The following is a 17,012-nucleotide window of genomic DNA, read 5'->3' as shown; positions in this document are numbered from 1 at the left end:
AGTAGTATACTATAAAATTAATACTATATACTTAATTTTTGTAACTGTGGGTATGTGTGCCTTTCATTCAAAATAATTGTGGTAATATTTCAGTGTGCCCTCTGCGTTATCTTCAGGTTAAAACAAACAAAAGTTGAACAGTTTTTTTCCTTCCCCAAAAAATGCGGAATGCACACCGGAAAGAGCATCTGAACTCACACAAAGTATTCTGAAAATGATTGTCCGGGACATTGCAATTCATTTTAACATTTAGAACAATATAGACAATGACATACCGCAAAAACAGTAAGAATTGTTTTGACTCCTGTTAAAAAGGTGAAGTCACAGTGTTTTATTTTACATTTTTTTTGCACCAGTTAATGCCAGCAGCATTTGACCTCATTGTTTGTGATTTATCATTGATATTTATGTTATTTATTTATACATTAATAAAGAATTTAGGGGTTCCAAAATGTTTTTTTTGTGAATTAATAAGATTTAACAAAAATTTCATTATTAAATTAGTAAAAAAAAAAAAAAAAAAAAAAAAAAAAAAAAAAAAAAATTAATAGATTAGTCGACTAATCCTAAAAATAGTCGGCTGACTAATCGGGAGGAAATTAGTCGTTTGGGACAGCCCTAATATATAGATAGATAGATAGATAGATAGATAGATAGATAGATAGATAGATAGATAGATAGACAGACAGACAGACAGACAGACAGACAGACAGACAGACAGACAGACAGACAGACAGACAGACAGACAGACAGACAGACAGACAGACAGACAGACAGACAGACAGACAGACAGACAGACAGACAGACAGACAGACAGACAGACAGACAGACAGACAGACAGATAGATAGATAGATATTAGTGCTGTCAAATGATTAAACAATTTAATCTAGTTAATCATATGTCAACTGTGTGATTAATCATGATTAATCACATTATCCTCGGGATGAATAAAGTTTCTCTTCAGGAAAAAAAAATCTAGGAAAATACGATAATTGACTTAAAATTTGTTTTCAGATTAAATGTATGATGTATGAATGAATTAATGCTTAACCAAATAGTTTTAAAATTGTATTTAACAACTCAGCTCGTATAAAATAAAATAAATTGTCAGTATTCTACAGAAGAGCTGAACAGATAAAGTGCCTCAGACTAACAATGTGGCTCAAGTACCATTTGGCATATTGCCCAAAATTAACTGCCAACTTAAAGAGCAGACAAGCACAATACAGTAACAATAGCTCGTGTTTCAAAAAATGTGTAAACAACTCGTCTGTTAAATTAAACATTTCACCCAAATGCAGCATTTGCAGTTTTACACTAAATGGCCTGAAAGCTGTGTGAGATTTAAAAAAAAATAATAATAATTTGTCAATTTTCACACACTTAACTGAAAAATATTACACTAAAATGTGTGTAAAGGTGTTTAGAAACACTGCTTAAGTTAGCCAGTCATACCCTTTTTTTTTTTTTTTTTTTGTCCAGTGGTCTCCTGTCAGTGCAACAAACTCTGGCTAGTTGCTCCACCTTCGTTGTCTTTTCATTTTCAAAAAGTTCATGAATTTTTGTGGCAATAGTTGCCCGTGAAGGTGTTCTGTATGTTGGGTTGCGCGATGCTATCTGGATGAGATTTTCAAGGCCCTTGTCTTCGACTAAGTTAATGGGTCTACAGTCTCTGGCTACCCATCTAGCGATAGCAGTAGTCAACCTACTTGTTGTCCTTTTGTTGACAAGTCCGAGTCCGCACTCTGCCAGTGTAGCTTGATAACTGCAGCTTGTTTTTGCGGTGTTAGCGTCATTGCTAACACTAGCGAAGATATGCTTTGCCCGAAGGTGGTACTTTAGGCTGGTTGTGCTTCGATGGAAGGACAGTTCATCACAGCAGTATGTGCACACAACTTTTGTTTTATCCAGATTTCCATGAGGCAGCTTTTTAAAACGGAATTTGCCATGAAGCAGTCCTGGGTCATTATCCTCACTCACCGTGGCTGGCTGCATTTTGTCCTGCATTGCCGCGCGGAGAATGTAAACATCACAGAGTGGGACTACGGGAGGCAGCTGCGGCCAAACTTAGTGTGAGTAAATTGCTTTTTTTTTTTTTTTTATGCGTTAATATGTGGCGGAAAACACTCAAGTGACTTGAAGTTCTGTTCTGAGACCCCCAATTTGGCCGAATTTCAAAATTGTCCAAAATGCATGTGTGATACATCATTGGAAAGCTTAAAATCTCAATTATCTGGGGGAAGAAAAATTTTGAACAGAGGGCTTCTTTTTTTTTTTTTTTTAAATAATTTTTTAAACAGCAAAAACCTAACTGGAGGTGAGAGCATGAGAGAGCAGAATTAAAGACGCCACGATTTTAACGAATTTTAAGATATTACGACGAAGAAAGTGGCAAAATGTCATTGTTCCTGTCTCTTTACTTCAATATTTTTACAGGATATTCTTTTTATCCAAGTATTTTCCTCAATAGCTATATAAATGGCTTGAGAAGGACCAGTCAGCCTGTCGAGGGGGAACTATTCACAACGAGGAAAACACGACGAAGAGAGCGACAAAATGTCATTGTTTCTGTCTCTTTACTTCAATATTTTTACAGGATATTCTTTTTAACCAAGTATTTTCCCCAATAGCTATATAAATGGCTTGAGAAGGACCTGTCAGCCCGTCGAGGGGGAACTATTCACAACGAGGAAAACGCGACGAAGAGAGCGGCAAAATGTCATTGTTCCTGTCTCTTTACTTCAATATTTTTACAGGATATTCTTTTTATCCAAGTATTTTCCCCAATAGCTATATAAATGGCTTGAGAAGGACCAGTCAGCCTGTCGAGGGGGAACTATTCACAACGAGGAAAACGCGACGAAGAGAGCGGCAAAATGTCATTGTTTCTGTCTCTTTACTTCAATATTTTTACAGGATATTCTTTTTATCCAAGTATTTTCCCCAATTGCTAAATAAATGGCATGGTCATGACAAATAACAGTCTTGTGTTGAATGGAATATGAAATAATAAAAATGCATTTATTCAGGACGACATGGCAAAATTACTCCATAATGGTCAAAACTGTCAACTTCACCTTTACTGTCGCACCTCCCGAACGATATTTTATGACACCTAAATCGGACATATGTCATTTCCCTTCCCCGGCTTCGGAGAATGTAAACAAACCAGAAGGCGTGACAGCTAGCCGACATGCTAACCCGAACCGAGTGATGTTTCAAAGTCTTCGAAGCGGAAAATCACACATAACTATCCTGGATTATTTGACATGACGACCCGGTTGTCGATTGTCTTCGCGGCGGAGAGCAATTTACAGTTCGTTCCCTGGAGGAGGGTGGCTGGAGTTGTTGTGCAGCTAACGTGCTGCTGCTAATGAGCATTAGGAGAGCTTTTTACATGCCTATCAATGATCAAACGTAAGTAGTCCTTCATTTAAAGGAAGTTTGTAGTGTTTACTTTGTAATCGCTGTATTCGGATTTAACATAATACTAAACAAGATGTTTACTCACTTCCTCGTAAGTCCAATGGTCCCGCAGTAAATATCCACGGTGAATGGGAATCTTTTGAAACTCCAAAAAGGCGCATACGCCTCTCCCTCATACAGAATGATTTTTATGCAGCCGTTTGGCTGGCTTGTTGCGAAAAATAAACGTATTAATTCGCAAAATCAGCTGAATCCTTCGTCCTCATACACAACAGTACACTGTAGCGTGAAGAGGACGTCTTCTACCGTACACGTCACAGCGCCCTCCTCAATGCAAGACCGAAGCCGGAAGTCACTCATTTTCATGGCGCGGGATTCAAAAAACGAAATAAAAATAGCGATCGCTTCCACACACATCCAAGCGGCCCATATCATTCAGGGGCATAAAATACCGCGTGTATTATGAAATAAACATGCTGTTTTGTGTCACAGGCACTTTAAGTACATGTAGGCTCTAATAAACCAGAATTGTTCTCTTGTACTAAAATATGTTGTTAGAAACACATAAAATGTTAAATTAATGGCAATATTTTATAATATTTAGGACACATTTTGACTGATACAATTTCTGGTCAAATTGAAACAAGGGGAGTGACGTGAGTGGTCAAGGTGGAATTTTTTTTTTTTTTTTTTTTGTGAATAAATGTGCATAAGTGGAAGATTCTCCCCTTTTTGGTCCCTGTGTGCACGCATCCTACCTACCACGCGTTACAACTGGCGCCGAACATTTTTCCTGGATCCTTAGTCAAGTAAGGGATCCGTCTATTTTCAGAATCCGACGGTCTCACTGCGGCTGCAATATTGGTTTCGCATCTATTTTCTGGATTCGACGGTCCCACAGCGGCTTTCGGATCAGTCTGTTTTGTGAATTGGACGGCCTGATCGCGGCTGCAACATTGCCATGTGATTGGTCTAATTCCTGGATCTTCGAGTGAGTGAAAAACGCGGATTTGGATTACTATTGCTATCTTTTTTGCTGACTATTCTTCGTGGGAGTTTTCCCCAAATCATACCAAATAATTAAAGCACTATGGCACGCTACAGTGATGACAGTGACTCTGATATGGACCTTACTTTTATGTTGGAGTTGTCTGGGAACGCGTGAGTGCGTACCGCTGAACTCCCGAGTGACGAGTGGTCAAGCTGGAAATATTACTTTTTGTGAACAAATGTGTATGAGTGGAAGCTTCTCCGCTTTTTGGTACTTTAATGCACGTATCCACTTAAGACATGGAATACACTCAATTCTAGGATTTGTTCCTGTCAGATGATGAATTTAACAAGGACAGTCAGCAACGACACAACTCCGATCCTGACTAGTTTTATTACCTTCAGTAAGAGTTTATAATGTCAATAGTCATGAAAATAAAAATGCACGAATGACAAGGTGTGATCAAACTTTTGGCCTGTACTATATGTAAAGCACACGACAGCTTTGGATGCTAACAATCTACATATTTATACTGGGATAAGTTTGAAAACGCAATAGTTTACCTTGAGGAACATAAACCGGTGTTCTCAACAGCATACACTCTCTAGCTCCATTGTCATTGAGACGCACTTGCAACGAGTACAACACCAGTTTTTCCCAACTCTTGTCTTATCAGGTACTGTATTTCCTGCTGTCATTTTTCCTTTGCTGCTCGTCTTGTGAACGACCGACAGTGCTGTCCTGCTCTTCACTTTTCCGATCTGGTTCAAATTGGAAGGGCAGAACCGACGACATGTTGGGGTAGGTATGAGTGACATGCTGAAAGTTCGGCAACGGGCCATGTGACGTCACGCACTGCGATGTAACAAAAATGGCGACCTATCACTTAAAATGATTTTACAAACTTTATTAAAACGAAAACATTAAGAGGGGTTTTAGTATCAAATTATTATAACTCATACTAACATTTATCTTTTAAGAATTACTTGTCTTAAACATCGAGGATCACTTTAAGGAATGGTCGATATTTTCTTTTGCATATATTTACCCTTTTAAACGTTTTTGTTGTTGTTTTGTTTTAATATTTTCTTTCTTTGAATCGATTATTTATCTAAAATATTGGGGAAAATGCGACAGTAAAAAAAAATGTATAATTAACCGATAGTTATGAGGTAGATATCCGTGACACCTTTTTTTTCATTGTAACATAATTTGTTTAAAAGTTTAAAATATGTGCGTGAATAATTTTTTCAAGTCTTTTCTTTTTTTTTTATGACTAAATATTAGACATCAATTAATGATTCAAAGCTAAAAATGACAGACATTTCAAATAAATATAATTGCTTACCTTCTTTTTATGGCTGGGTTGAAACAAAAGCGGATACGTGACGTCTGTAAACGGGGGTTTCCAGGGTAAAACGGACAAGTTAAAATAGTTTGGGGACTTTTTGTGTTTGTTTTCCGCTATATATGGATATCGACATCATAACTATCGCTTAATTGTAATTGTTTTGTTACTGTCGCATTTTCCTCTGATATGTTAATTGATCCAAGCAAAGAAAAATTATTTAACAAAAAAAAACAAAAAAAACATTTAAAAGGGTAAAAATATGAAAACGAAAATCTCGACCACTCCTTAATGTCTGCGATTTCTGCATCGCTACCACCCTTACCATGTTTCACCCATAAAATCCCCCAAAAATCCAGCTGTGGCCATTGACAGCTGTGTCTTGACACTCAGTGATACATGCTACATGGAGTTTTTGGATGGAAACAAGGTAAGTACACGATAATATCTCGTTAAAGTCATGGCGTCTTTAATTCTGCTCTTTCATGCTCTCACCTCCAGGTAGGGTTTTGCTGTCTACATTTTTTTTAAATGCCCTCCTGTTCAAAAAAATTTCTTCCCCCAGAAAATTGAGATTTTAAGCTTTCCAACGATGTATCACACATGCGTATCGGCCAATTTTGAAAGTTGGCCAAATTGGGGGTCTCAGAGCGGAACTTCAAGTCACCTGAGTGTTTTCCACCATATACATCTTGCCTCCTCAGTTGTAGTTTTGGCTCAGCAAAGCAAAGGACCGTCTCTAATTTGCTAGTCATATGATCTGTTAGAAAAATGATTTTGACCCATTAAGAAATCTTTTAGGATTATCGTTCAGTTTGTTAATTTTTGTTGTTTTATTGCTTTACAACTTATAGACAACATTCTAACGCCTAGCTCTTTAATTCAAAGGGAAAGTTCAGAATCTTTGACATTAGGCTTAATATTTGAGTTAGTGGGGGTTTAGTTAGTCCGTGGAGTTGATTTCAACAAATTCCATGCAGCTTGTCAGTTATTTGTTAGTTTCAGGGCTCCATAGTGGCTAAGCTATCGCGGGTCAATGGTGGTTGTTATTAAATTCCATTTGAATTTTGTAAATGTACTTCCTTTACCATAGTTTTAAATGCATAATAACTCCCGAAACCCTGTTCATCTGAGTTAACTACTGGAGTATGTTTGTGAACTACAGCTGGGGGGAGTTTACCAGCCACTGAGCAATTAAATGAAATTATTGCAGTACAATAATAAGTTTACTTTTTCAGAGTTTTGACACAATATTTCAGAGGAGTGGTAGTGGATGTTACCTGAATTATCAGGAGTCTGTCCTAAAAAAAGCCAATGAGAAATTAAATGAGAATTGCTATATAAAATAGAACATTGAATATACATTTCAGAGATGTGAGTTAAAATTTGGAATGGAATTGAATTGGATGTTACCTCCATCTCCTGCCTGTGTCTTGAGGAACTATCGTGCAATACAATATACAGTGGGGAGAACAAGTATTTGATACACTGCCAACAGGAAAAGCCATTGGCAGTGTATCAAATACTTGTTCTCCACACTGTTTAACCATACTACTGTATGTATTACTTTATATATGTATGTAGAGTGGGGCAAATAAGTATTTAGTCAACCACTAATTGTGCAAGTTCACCCACTTGAAAATATTAGAGAGGCCTGTAATTGTCAACATGGGTAACCTCAACCCTCAACCATGAGAGACGGAATGTGGAAAAGAAAAAAAAAAAAAAAACAGAAAATCACATTGTTTGATTTTTAAAGAATTTATTTGCAAATCATGGTGGAAAATAAGCATTTGGTCCATACCAAAAGTTCATCTCAATACTTTGTTATGCACCCTTTGTTGGCAATAACGGAGGCCAAAGGTTTTCTGTAACTCTTCACAAGCTTTTCACACACTGTTGCTGGTATTTTGGCCCATTCCTCCATGCAGATCTCCTCTAGAGCAGTGATGTTTTGGGGTTGTCGTTGGGCAACACAGACTTTCAACTCCCTCCACAGATTTTCAATGGGATTGAGATCTGGAGACTGGCTAGGCCTCTCCAGTATGGGACCTTGAAATGCTTCTTACGAAGCCACACTGAAGAAGGATGTGCTAGAGAGCTTTTAAATATTTTGGATACATTTTGTTTATCTCAGCATGTCACAGTTCCAACTCATAACAGAGGGCACATACTGGACTTAATAATATCCAAAGGTCTTAACATCTCTGAGGTCACAGTAAATGATGTTGCTCTGTCTGATCACTACTGCATTATGTTTAAAATGACCACCCCTGTCCATCCTCTGAAAAGGGAAACAGAGGTAATTAGGAAGCGTTACATAAGTGATAACACTTGTGCGTTATTCACACAGGCCTATGCCTCACCATTAACCCCTACAACAGCTCCAGTGGAAGAACTTGTAAATAGTTTCAGTTCCAGTGTGATGACTGTAGTTGACACTATTGCCCCGGTTAAGACAAAAACTTTGTCAAGAAAGAAGAGGTCACCCTGGAGAAATGCCATATTGGCTTTAAAACAAAAGCAAGATTGTAGACGAGCAGAACGCAGATGGCGAAAAAACAAACTCCTAGTTTTTTATGATATCTACAAAGAGAGTCTTTGCAAATACAACCAGGAACTGAAAAATGCTAGACAGTCATATTTTTCAGAGATCATTAGTAGAAACACCAACAATACTCGAACACTATTTTCTGTTGTTGACAAACTGACAAACCCACAAGCATCAATACCACAGGAATTGGCATCTGAGGTGTCCTGTAATGATTTCGCAGCATTCTTTACACACAAAGTACTATAGATTAGACAGACTGTGTGCAACTCCAGATTAACAATTGCTACACTAAATGCCTCCCAAAATGTCCCCCACGTCAATCTTAGACAGTTTAGCCTCTTGGACTATGCCACTTTAACAGAAATTGTGTCAAAATTAAAGCCCACAACATGCTGCCTTGACATCCTTCCTTCAAACTTTTTCAAAACTGTTTTTCATTGCATAGCCCCAGACATACTTCAGATTATAAATACTTCTCTCCAAACAGGAGAGTTTCCACAGACTTTAAAAACTGCAGTAATAAAACCTCTCCTAAAAAAACCTAATCTGGATGCCTCAACCATTAGCAATTACAGGCCAATATCAAATCTGACATTCCTGTGGAAAATAATCGATTGGGTTGTGTTCGAACAGATTCAGACTTTTATGATGCAAAACAATCTTTTTAACTCATTTCAGTCTGGATTTCGGCCACAACACAGCACCGAGACTGTGCTTATCAAAGTCCTAAATGATATTCGTTGGAATACCGATGCAGGCAAATCATCTGTTCTGTTACTATTGGATCTCAGCGACGCATTCGACATGGTTGATCACAACATACGACTCAGCAAATTGGAACAGTGGGTAGGGCTTACTGACACTATTCTTCAGGGGTTCACATCCTATTTACATGATAGGGATTTCTTTGTGTCAATCGGAAACTATCAGTCAGAACGAACCAAATTCACGTGTGGAGTCCCTCAAGGGTCAATTCTTGGACCACTCTTATTTAACATCTATATGCTTCTGTTAGCTCAGATAATGGAACAGTATGACATCTCCTATCACGCCTATGCAGATGACACACAACTGTGCATTTCTGTGCCCCCACATGATTATAGTCCCTTAGTCTCCCTGAGTAAATGCATTCATCAAATCAATGAATGGATGTGCCAGAATTTTCTCCAGTTAAATGTGGAGAAGACAGAGGTGATCATTTTTGGTCCAAAAAAGGAAAGGTCAAAGATAAGCAGGCAACTTAGCACAATGTCACTTACAGCTACAAATCAAGTCAGAAACCTTGGTGTAATTATTGATTCAGACCTAAAATTTGATAGCCATCTAAAGTCCGTCACTAAATCCGCTTATTACCACCTAAAAAATATAACCAGAATTAAGGGGCTTTTGACTCAACAAGACATGGAAAAACTTATGCATGCATTCATTTTCAGCAGATTGGACTATTGCAACAGTATATTTACAGGTCTTGATAAAAAATCAGTCAGGAAGCTGCAGCTAGTACAGAATGCTGCAGCCAGAGTCCTCACAAATACAAGGAAGCTGGACCACATTACACCGGTTTTTAAAATCGCTACACTGGCTTCCAGTGAGTCAAAGGATAGACTATAAAATACTACTGCTCGTCTACAAAACACTTAATGGCCTTGGACCAAAAAACATGCTTGACTTGTTAGATTCCTATGAGACATCTAGACCCCTAAGGTCGTCTGGAACCGGTCTTCTGCATGTTCCAAGAACAAGAACAAAGCATGGTGAGGCAGCATTTAGTTATTATGCTCCTCACCTCTGGAACAAGTTACCTGAACGTCTGAAATATGCTCAAACTGTTAGATCTTTTAAATCAGGGCTAAAAACGCTTTTGTTTAGCACTGCATATCCATAACGAGCTATATATTTCAATCTACCTGCTTTCTATTCCTCTTGTGCTTATCTCCATTGCTGATTTCAATTATTATTAGTAGTAGTAGTTTTTGTTTTATTTTTATTTCAGTTTTATTTTTATTTATTTATTTATATTCTATTTGTGATTAAATGCGATCTTTTGTCTTGGTTTTTACGTTGTATTGATTTAAATGTGATTTTTATGATCTTCATGTGATGTAAAGCACTTTGAATTGCCTTGTGTTGAATTGTGCTATATAAATAAATTTGCCTTGCCTTGCCTTGCCTTGCCTTTGGAATCATTGTCATGCTGAAAGACCCAGTCACGTCTCATCTTCAATGCCCTTGCTGATGGAAGGAGATTTTCACTCAAAATCTCTCAATACATGGCCCCATTCATTCTTTCCTTTACACAGATCAGTCGTCCTGGTCCCTTTGCAGAATAACAAACAAAGCATCTTGTTTCCACTCCCATGCTTCACATTGGGTATGGTGTTCTTCGGATGCAATTCAGTATTCTTTCTCCTCCAAACACGAGAACCTGTGTTTCTACCAAAAAATTCTATTTTGGTTTCATCTGACCATAACACATTCTCCCAGTCTTCTTCTGGATCATCCAAATGCTCTCTAGCAAACCGCTCGCGGGCCTGGACGTGTACTTTCTTCAGCAGGGGGACACGTCTGGCAGTGCAGGATTTGAGTCCCTGGCGACGCATTGTGTTACTGATAGTAGCCTTTGTTATTGTGGTCCCAGCTCTCTGTAGGTCATTCACTTGGTCCCCCCGTGTTGTTCTGGGATTTTGCTCACCGTTCTTGTTATCATTTTGACGCCACGGGGTGGGATCTTGCATTGAGCCCCAGATCGAGGGAAATTATTAGTGGTTTTGCATGTCTTCCATTTTCTAATAATTGCTCCCACAGTTGATTTCTTTACACCATGCATTTTACCTATTACAGATTCAGTCTTCCCAGCCTGGTGCAGGTCTACAATTTTGTCTTTGGTGTCCTTCGACAGCTCTTTGGTCTTGGCCATAGTGGAGTTTGGAGTGTGACTCACTGTGGATGTGGACAGGTGTCTTTTATACCGATAATGAGTTAAAACAGGTGCCATTAATACAGGTAATGAGTGGAGCCTCGTTAGATCTCATTAGAAGAAGTTAGACCTCTTTGACAGCCAGAAATTTTGCCTGTTTGTAGGTGACCAAACACTTATTTTCCAATCCAATTTGGAAATAAATTCTTTAAAAATCAAACCATATGATTTTCAGTTTTTTTTTTTCACATTCTGTCTCTCATAGTTGAGGTTTACCCATGTTGACAATTACAGGCCTCTCTAATCTTCTCAAGTAGGAGAACTTGCACAATTGGTGGTTGACTAAATACAGTACTTATTTGCCCCACTGTACATCTCAAATTTGTTTAGATTGTTGATGAAATAAATCAACAAATGAACTGAAACTTGGATTCATTCAAGCCTTACAACAAGAAATATGTGAATTACTCACCACTGATTAGCGGTATGGACACCGACATAAAGAGATACAAAACAAACGTATACATGTCCAACTCCTGTCCGAAGCCTCTCACGTCTGTTCTGTTATTTGTTCCTTGTTGTCTATCTGTTGTAGTTTTTTTTTTTTTTTTTTTTTTTTTTTTATCTTACAAGGCACACCCTTTGCTTTCAATTTATAGGAATGCTGCTTGGTTACCTGCAGAAGGATGGCATTCTTTTAAGACATTTATCCATTCAAATAACATACACTTTAATATATTAAGGCCCCAAGGTTTGACATGTGTCTCATTAGATGGGGCTTTGCAAGACAGAGCTAATAAAATTCCTCAACTTTATTAGATGGGGCTTTGCAAGGCAAACAACAACAGGACATGTCCCCGAAATGTCCCCAAATCAACAGAAAGTGACCTGATATCAATAGGAAGTGACCGGTTATCAACAGGAAGTGTCACCAAATCAACAGGAAATGACCCCAAATCAGTATTAGTGACCTGATATCAACAGGAAGTGTCCCTAAATTCAACAGGAAGTGACCTGATATCAACAGGTGTCCCCGAAATGTCCCCAAATAAACAGAAAGTGACCTGATATCACCAGGAAGTGTCCCCAAAATGTCCCCAAATCAGTAGGAAGTGACCTAATATCAATAGGAAGTGACCTGTTATCAACAGGAAGTGTCCCCAAATCAGTAGGAAGTGACCTGATATCAACAGTAAGTGACCTGATATCAACAGGTGTCCCAGAAATGTCTCCAAATCAACAGGAAGTGACCTGATATCTACAGGAAATGTCCCAGAAATGTCCCCAAATCAACAGGAAGTGACCTGATGTCAACAGAACATGTCTCCCAAATCGACAAGAAGTGATCTGTCATCAACAGGATATGTCCCCCATTGGTATCAACAAGAAGTGTCCCCGAATCAGTAGTAAGTGACCTGATATCAACAGGAAGTGTCGCCAAATCAAAAGGGGAGTGACCTGTTGTCAATAGAAGGTGTCCCCCATTGGTATCAACAAGAAATGTTCCCAAATCAGTATTAAGTGATCTGATATCAATAGGAAATGTCCTCAAATCAAAAGGAAGTGACCTGTTACCAACAGGAAGTGTCCTCAAATTTACAGGATGTGACCTGATATTAACAGGAAGTGTCCCCAAAATGTCCCCAAATCAGTAGGAAGTGACCTGATGTCAACAGAAAATGTCCCCAATTCAACAGGAAGTGACCTGTTATCTACAAGAAGTGTCCACGACATGTCCTCAATTCAACAGGAATTGACCTGATATCAACAGGAAGTGTCCCTGAAATGTCCCCCAATTAACTCATTTGCTCCCCAAAACGTATAAATACGTTCTATTTTTAAATGCTTCATCGTCCCAAAAACGTATTTATACGTCTTTCGCGTTTTTAAAAAAAATTTTTTTTTTACAAGAAGCATCTATACCTACTGATCTATCTGAGAAAAACAAAGAACAAAGCTCAAAACACATTTTAAAGCAATAAAACTGGCCACTGGAGGGCAGTAGTGCATTTTGTAAGACCCGCAACCCGATTAAACAGCAGTGAACAGCCAGGCAGCACGGTCGGAGCGCTGGCGGCATGATGCTAGGCGACGGACGACCGAGCAAAACAACCGAGAGGACGCCTGGGATGCCAGGCGATGGACGACCGAGCAAAGCGACTGGACCACCAGTGCAGCGGGCTCGCCGAGCAGACCCCGCAGAGACTAAAAAATAATCCATCTTTGTGAGACACACAATGAGGGAAAAGTTTACATGGCTGACGCGTTAACAACGGCGTCATCTCGGCGACAACAGCGTCATCTCTCAGTAGTCATGCGTAACTAAATTGTTACTTTGCTATCAAAGCTCTATTTGTCTTGTTCTTTATGATATTTTGTAAAAGGAAACATTATTTAGATGTTTGGGATGTAACTAATTAAAAAAAATAGCTGTGTTAAAGTCAAAGTTATGTTTGAAATCTATGCATTTACAGAAATCTCATTTTCTCAGTTTTTTCATCAGAAATTTGAAAATTGCTCAAACTAAGCTATTTTCTAATGCTGATTTCTAAAGAATGGAAAAAGATTAGGGCTGTCATACGATTAAAATTTTTAATCGAGTTAATCACAGCTTAAAAAATAATCGTAATTAATGGCAATACAAACCATCTCTAAAATATGCAATATTTTTCTGTAAATTATTGTTGGAATTGAAAGATAAGAAAAGACGGATAAATATACATTCAACATACTGCACATAAGTACTGTATTTGTTTATTATAACAATAAATCCATAAGATGGCATTAACATTCTTTCTGTGAAAGGGATCCATGGATAAAAAGACTTGGCATTCTTAAAGGATGAATGTGAGTTTGTATATTGTGACAAAATATTGCCATCTAGTGTATTTGTTGAGCTTTCAGTAAATGATACTGTAGCGACTTTAAATGATACTGTAGCGACTTAACTGTTCTGCCCAAAAGCATGATGGGAAGTGGTGCAACCATGACTGTGTGTGGTGGCTGCAAATGCAAATATCTTCTTTGCATTGGGTGCTATACAGGGTGTTAGGAAAAAGATCACCTCCTGCCATGCTTCCCCACGTCGCTTCCCTCAACAGTTATAGTTGTTGTGGAAGAGCTGTCAAAGCTTTTGCCAATTAAAAGCACGGCCCCAATTAAATCTTGTATCGACTCCATTCACTTGACGCTGCCTCTTAGCTCTGTATTTATGTAAAACAGCGCCAATGTAGTCTGTTTGTGGCAATGCGCGAGTGGGTCGTTCCGCGCATGCGTTAAATGCGTTAAATATTTTAACGTGATTAATTTTAAAAATTCATTACCGCCCGTTAACGTGATAAAGTTGACAGCTCTAAAAAGATATAACTTACTTTTTTCTGCTGAAAGAAGGGAGTCTAATCTTTCTTTTGGTGGGTTCCATGTTTATATAGCAATTTAATTAGCAATATAGCAGAATTTTCTGTGGGCCTTGCAAAATCAGTCAAAATCCAGTAAAACGACCGGAAGCGAAGGGCCTTGCTCTGGTGAAAATGGCTGGGAGTGAATGAGTTAACAAGAAGTGACCTGATATCAACAGGACATGTCTCCCAAATCAACAAGAAGTGATCAGTTATCAACAGGACGTGTCCCCCATTGGCAGGGGCGGACTGGGACTAAGAAGCAGCCCTGGACTTTGACTCAGCCCAGCCCACAAGAATCGCTGTACACAGACCCTCCAGGGGGGTCCGGGGGTATGCCCCCCCGGGAGAATTTTAAGAATATTTTATTGTAAAATGCATCAATTTCGTTCCCTTTGAGAGAAAAATGAAGAAAGTGTGTCTAGACTGTGACTGTCTGACTTGGGGCGCTCAAAGTACTGCAAGGCTAAACTGGGGTTGGATTCATCTTCTGTCCTAGCGCTATAATCAAGCTGAATAAACAAATAAAAGATTTTTAAAGCAAGTTTTATGTATACAATTGATTATAATAACACCTATCCCCTGTGTCTATAAAATGACTTAATTGTTTATGCCATAATTAATCTTGCCACACAAATATTAAATTTCAATGAAAATACAATAAACATTTCAAGACAAACCCTGTATACGTTCATAACCTCCATTGGGAAGTATTAACCAGAAAACAAAACAATAAATAAATGATTAAAAATATATATCATATCAAATTAACTACCTAAATTTTAAAGTAAAACCATTCATTTTATTCATATTTTGTTATATTTCTTCTGAATTAATATTGCTGCTGCGTGTGCATACGTTGTTTTACAGCTAGTGTTTTTTGCTGGCACTAGCCCTTTAATTGACATTTATTTCATTTAAATTGTAGCTACCTGGTGGATAACAGTTGCCAAAATACCAAGCAAGTAACCCTCTTCATTCCATCTCAGCCCGGTGGCAACTAGAAAGTCTGCCAAAGCTCTTATCGCTCTATCCTGCCCCTTCGTGGGCCATAACAAGTCTTTCAGCCAGGCGCATTGCTGCCACCTGTCGGATTGTAGATAATCACAGAGGACATTGGGGACAAAAACGATGTATGTATGGCGGCCGCCGGCCGTCCAGAGCACCGGCCGTTCTGTGATCCTCCAGAAGCTACAGATTACCAGTCCGCCCCTGCCAATTGGTATCAACAAGAAGTGTCCCCAAATCAGTAGTAAGTGACCCGATATCAACAGGAAGTGACCTGTTATCAACAGGGAGTGTCCCCCATTGGTATCAACAAAAGTGTCCCCAAATCAGTAGTAAGTGACCTGATATCAACAGTGAGTGTCCCCAAATTAACAGGAAGTGACCTGATATTAACAGGAAGTGTCCCCGAAATGTCACCAAATCAGTAGGAAGTGACCTGTTGTCAACATGAAGTGTCCCCAATTCAACGGGAAGTGACCTGTTATCTACAAAAAGTGTCCCCAAAATGTCCCCAAATCAACAGGACTTGACCGGATATCAACAGAGCGTGTCCGTCAAATGTCCCCAAATAAACAGGAAGTGGGCTGATATCAACAGGACTTGTCCCTGAAATGTCCGCAAACCAACAGGAAGTGGGCTGATATCAACTGGACTTGTCCCTGAAATGTCCACAAACCAAAAGGAAGAGAACGGATATCAACAGGATATGTCCCCACATCAACAGGAAGTGACCTGACAGATGTGTTTCTACCACAGCAAAGCTTCATTGTCAAATGCTATTCTGCATACATCAGTTGTACGAAGTGATTATTTCAGTAACTCTCTCCTTTCTTGTCTGGCCATTCTCCTCTAACCTCAAGCATTAACAAGGTTTTTTTTTTGCCCACAGAACTACCGCTCATTGGATTTTTTCCTCTTTTTCGAATCATTTTCTGTAAACCCTACAGATCAGTGGTTGGGAACCTATGGCTCGTGAGCCAGCTCTGGCTCCTTTGACGGCTGCATCTGGCTCGCAGAAGAATCCTTAATTATTAACAAAAAATGATTCGTTATACTCCTTTGCACTGTTACCGGCATCCCCAAGGGGCTGCTGTCCCGTTTCAATATGACCGGCATTGTCAATTCAGTGTAAAAGAAGAAGTGGACGACCGTATGGGAAGAGAAAAACAGGTGTAGAGAGAGAGTTGCACGGGAGCGCTCTGTTGAGTGGCTGGGTGTCCCAAAGAGATTTTTGTTCGTGTTAATAAAGTCTCCGATAAAAAGTCATCCGACATGTCTATGTGTTTTTATACACTACGCCACCTCCCCGATGGAAGAACTGGACGTAGGAGCGACGACAAACGAACCACGGAAATCGCCAGTCCACTCC

General features: G+C 38.9%; 1 protein-coding gene across 1 annotated transcript in view; it reads right to left on the bottom strand.

Annotated features, from left to right (window-relative positions):
- Window positions 1-11,756, bottom strand: part of LOC130929421 (bile salt-activated lipase-like) — a 50,893-nt gene extending 39,137 nt beyond the window's left edge. Inside the window, exons 1-2 of the mRNA XM_057856527.1 lie at window positions 11,710-11,756; window positions 7,047-7,067 (exon numbers count right to left, since the gene is read on the bottom strand). Coding sequence (XP_057712510.1) covers window positions 7,047-7,067; window positions 11,710-11,737 — 49 coding nt within the window. The 5' untranslated portion in view covers window positions 11,738-11,756. The remainder of the gene's footprint in view (window positions 1-7,046; window positions 7,068-11,709) is intronic.
- Window positions 11,757-17,012: the final 5,256 nt, after the last annotated feature.

Source organism: Corythoichthys intestinalis, chromosome 14 (assembly GCF_030265065.1).
Source record: "Corythoichthys intestinalis isolate RoL2023-P3 chromosome 14, ASM3026506v1, whole genome shotgun sequence".
Classification (NCBI taxonomy): domain Eukaryota; kingdom Metazoa; phylum Chordata; class Actinopteri; order Syngnathiformes; family Syngnathidae; genus Corythoichthys; species Corythoichthys intestinalis.
This window is presented reverse-complemented; position numbering and strand designations above follow the sequence as displayed.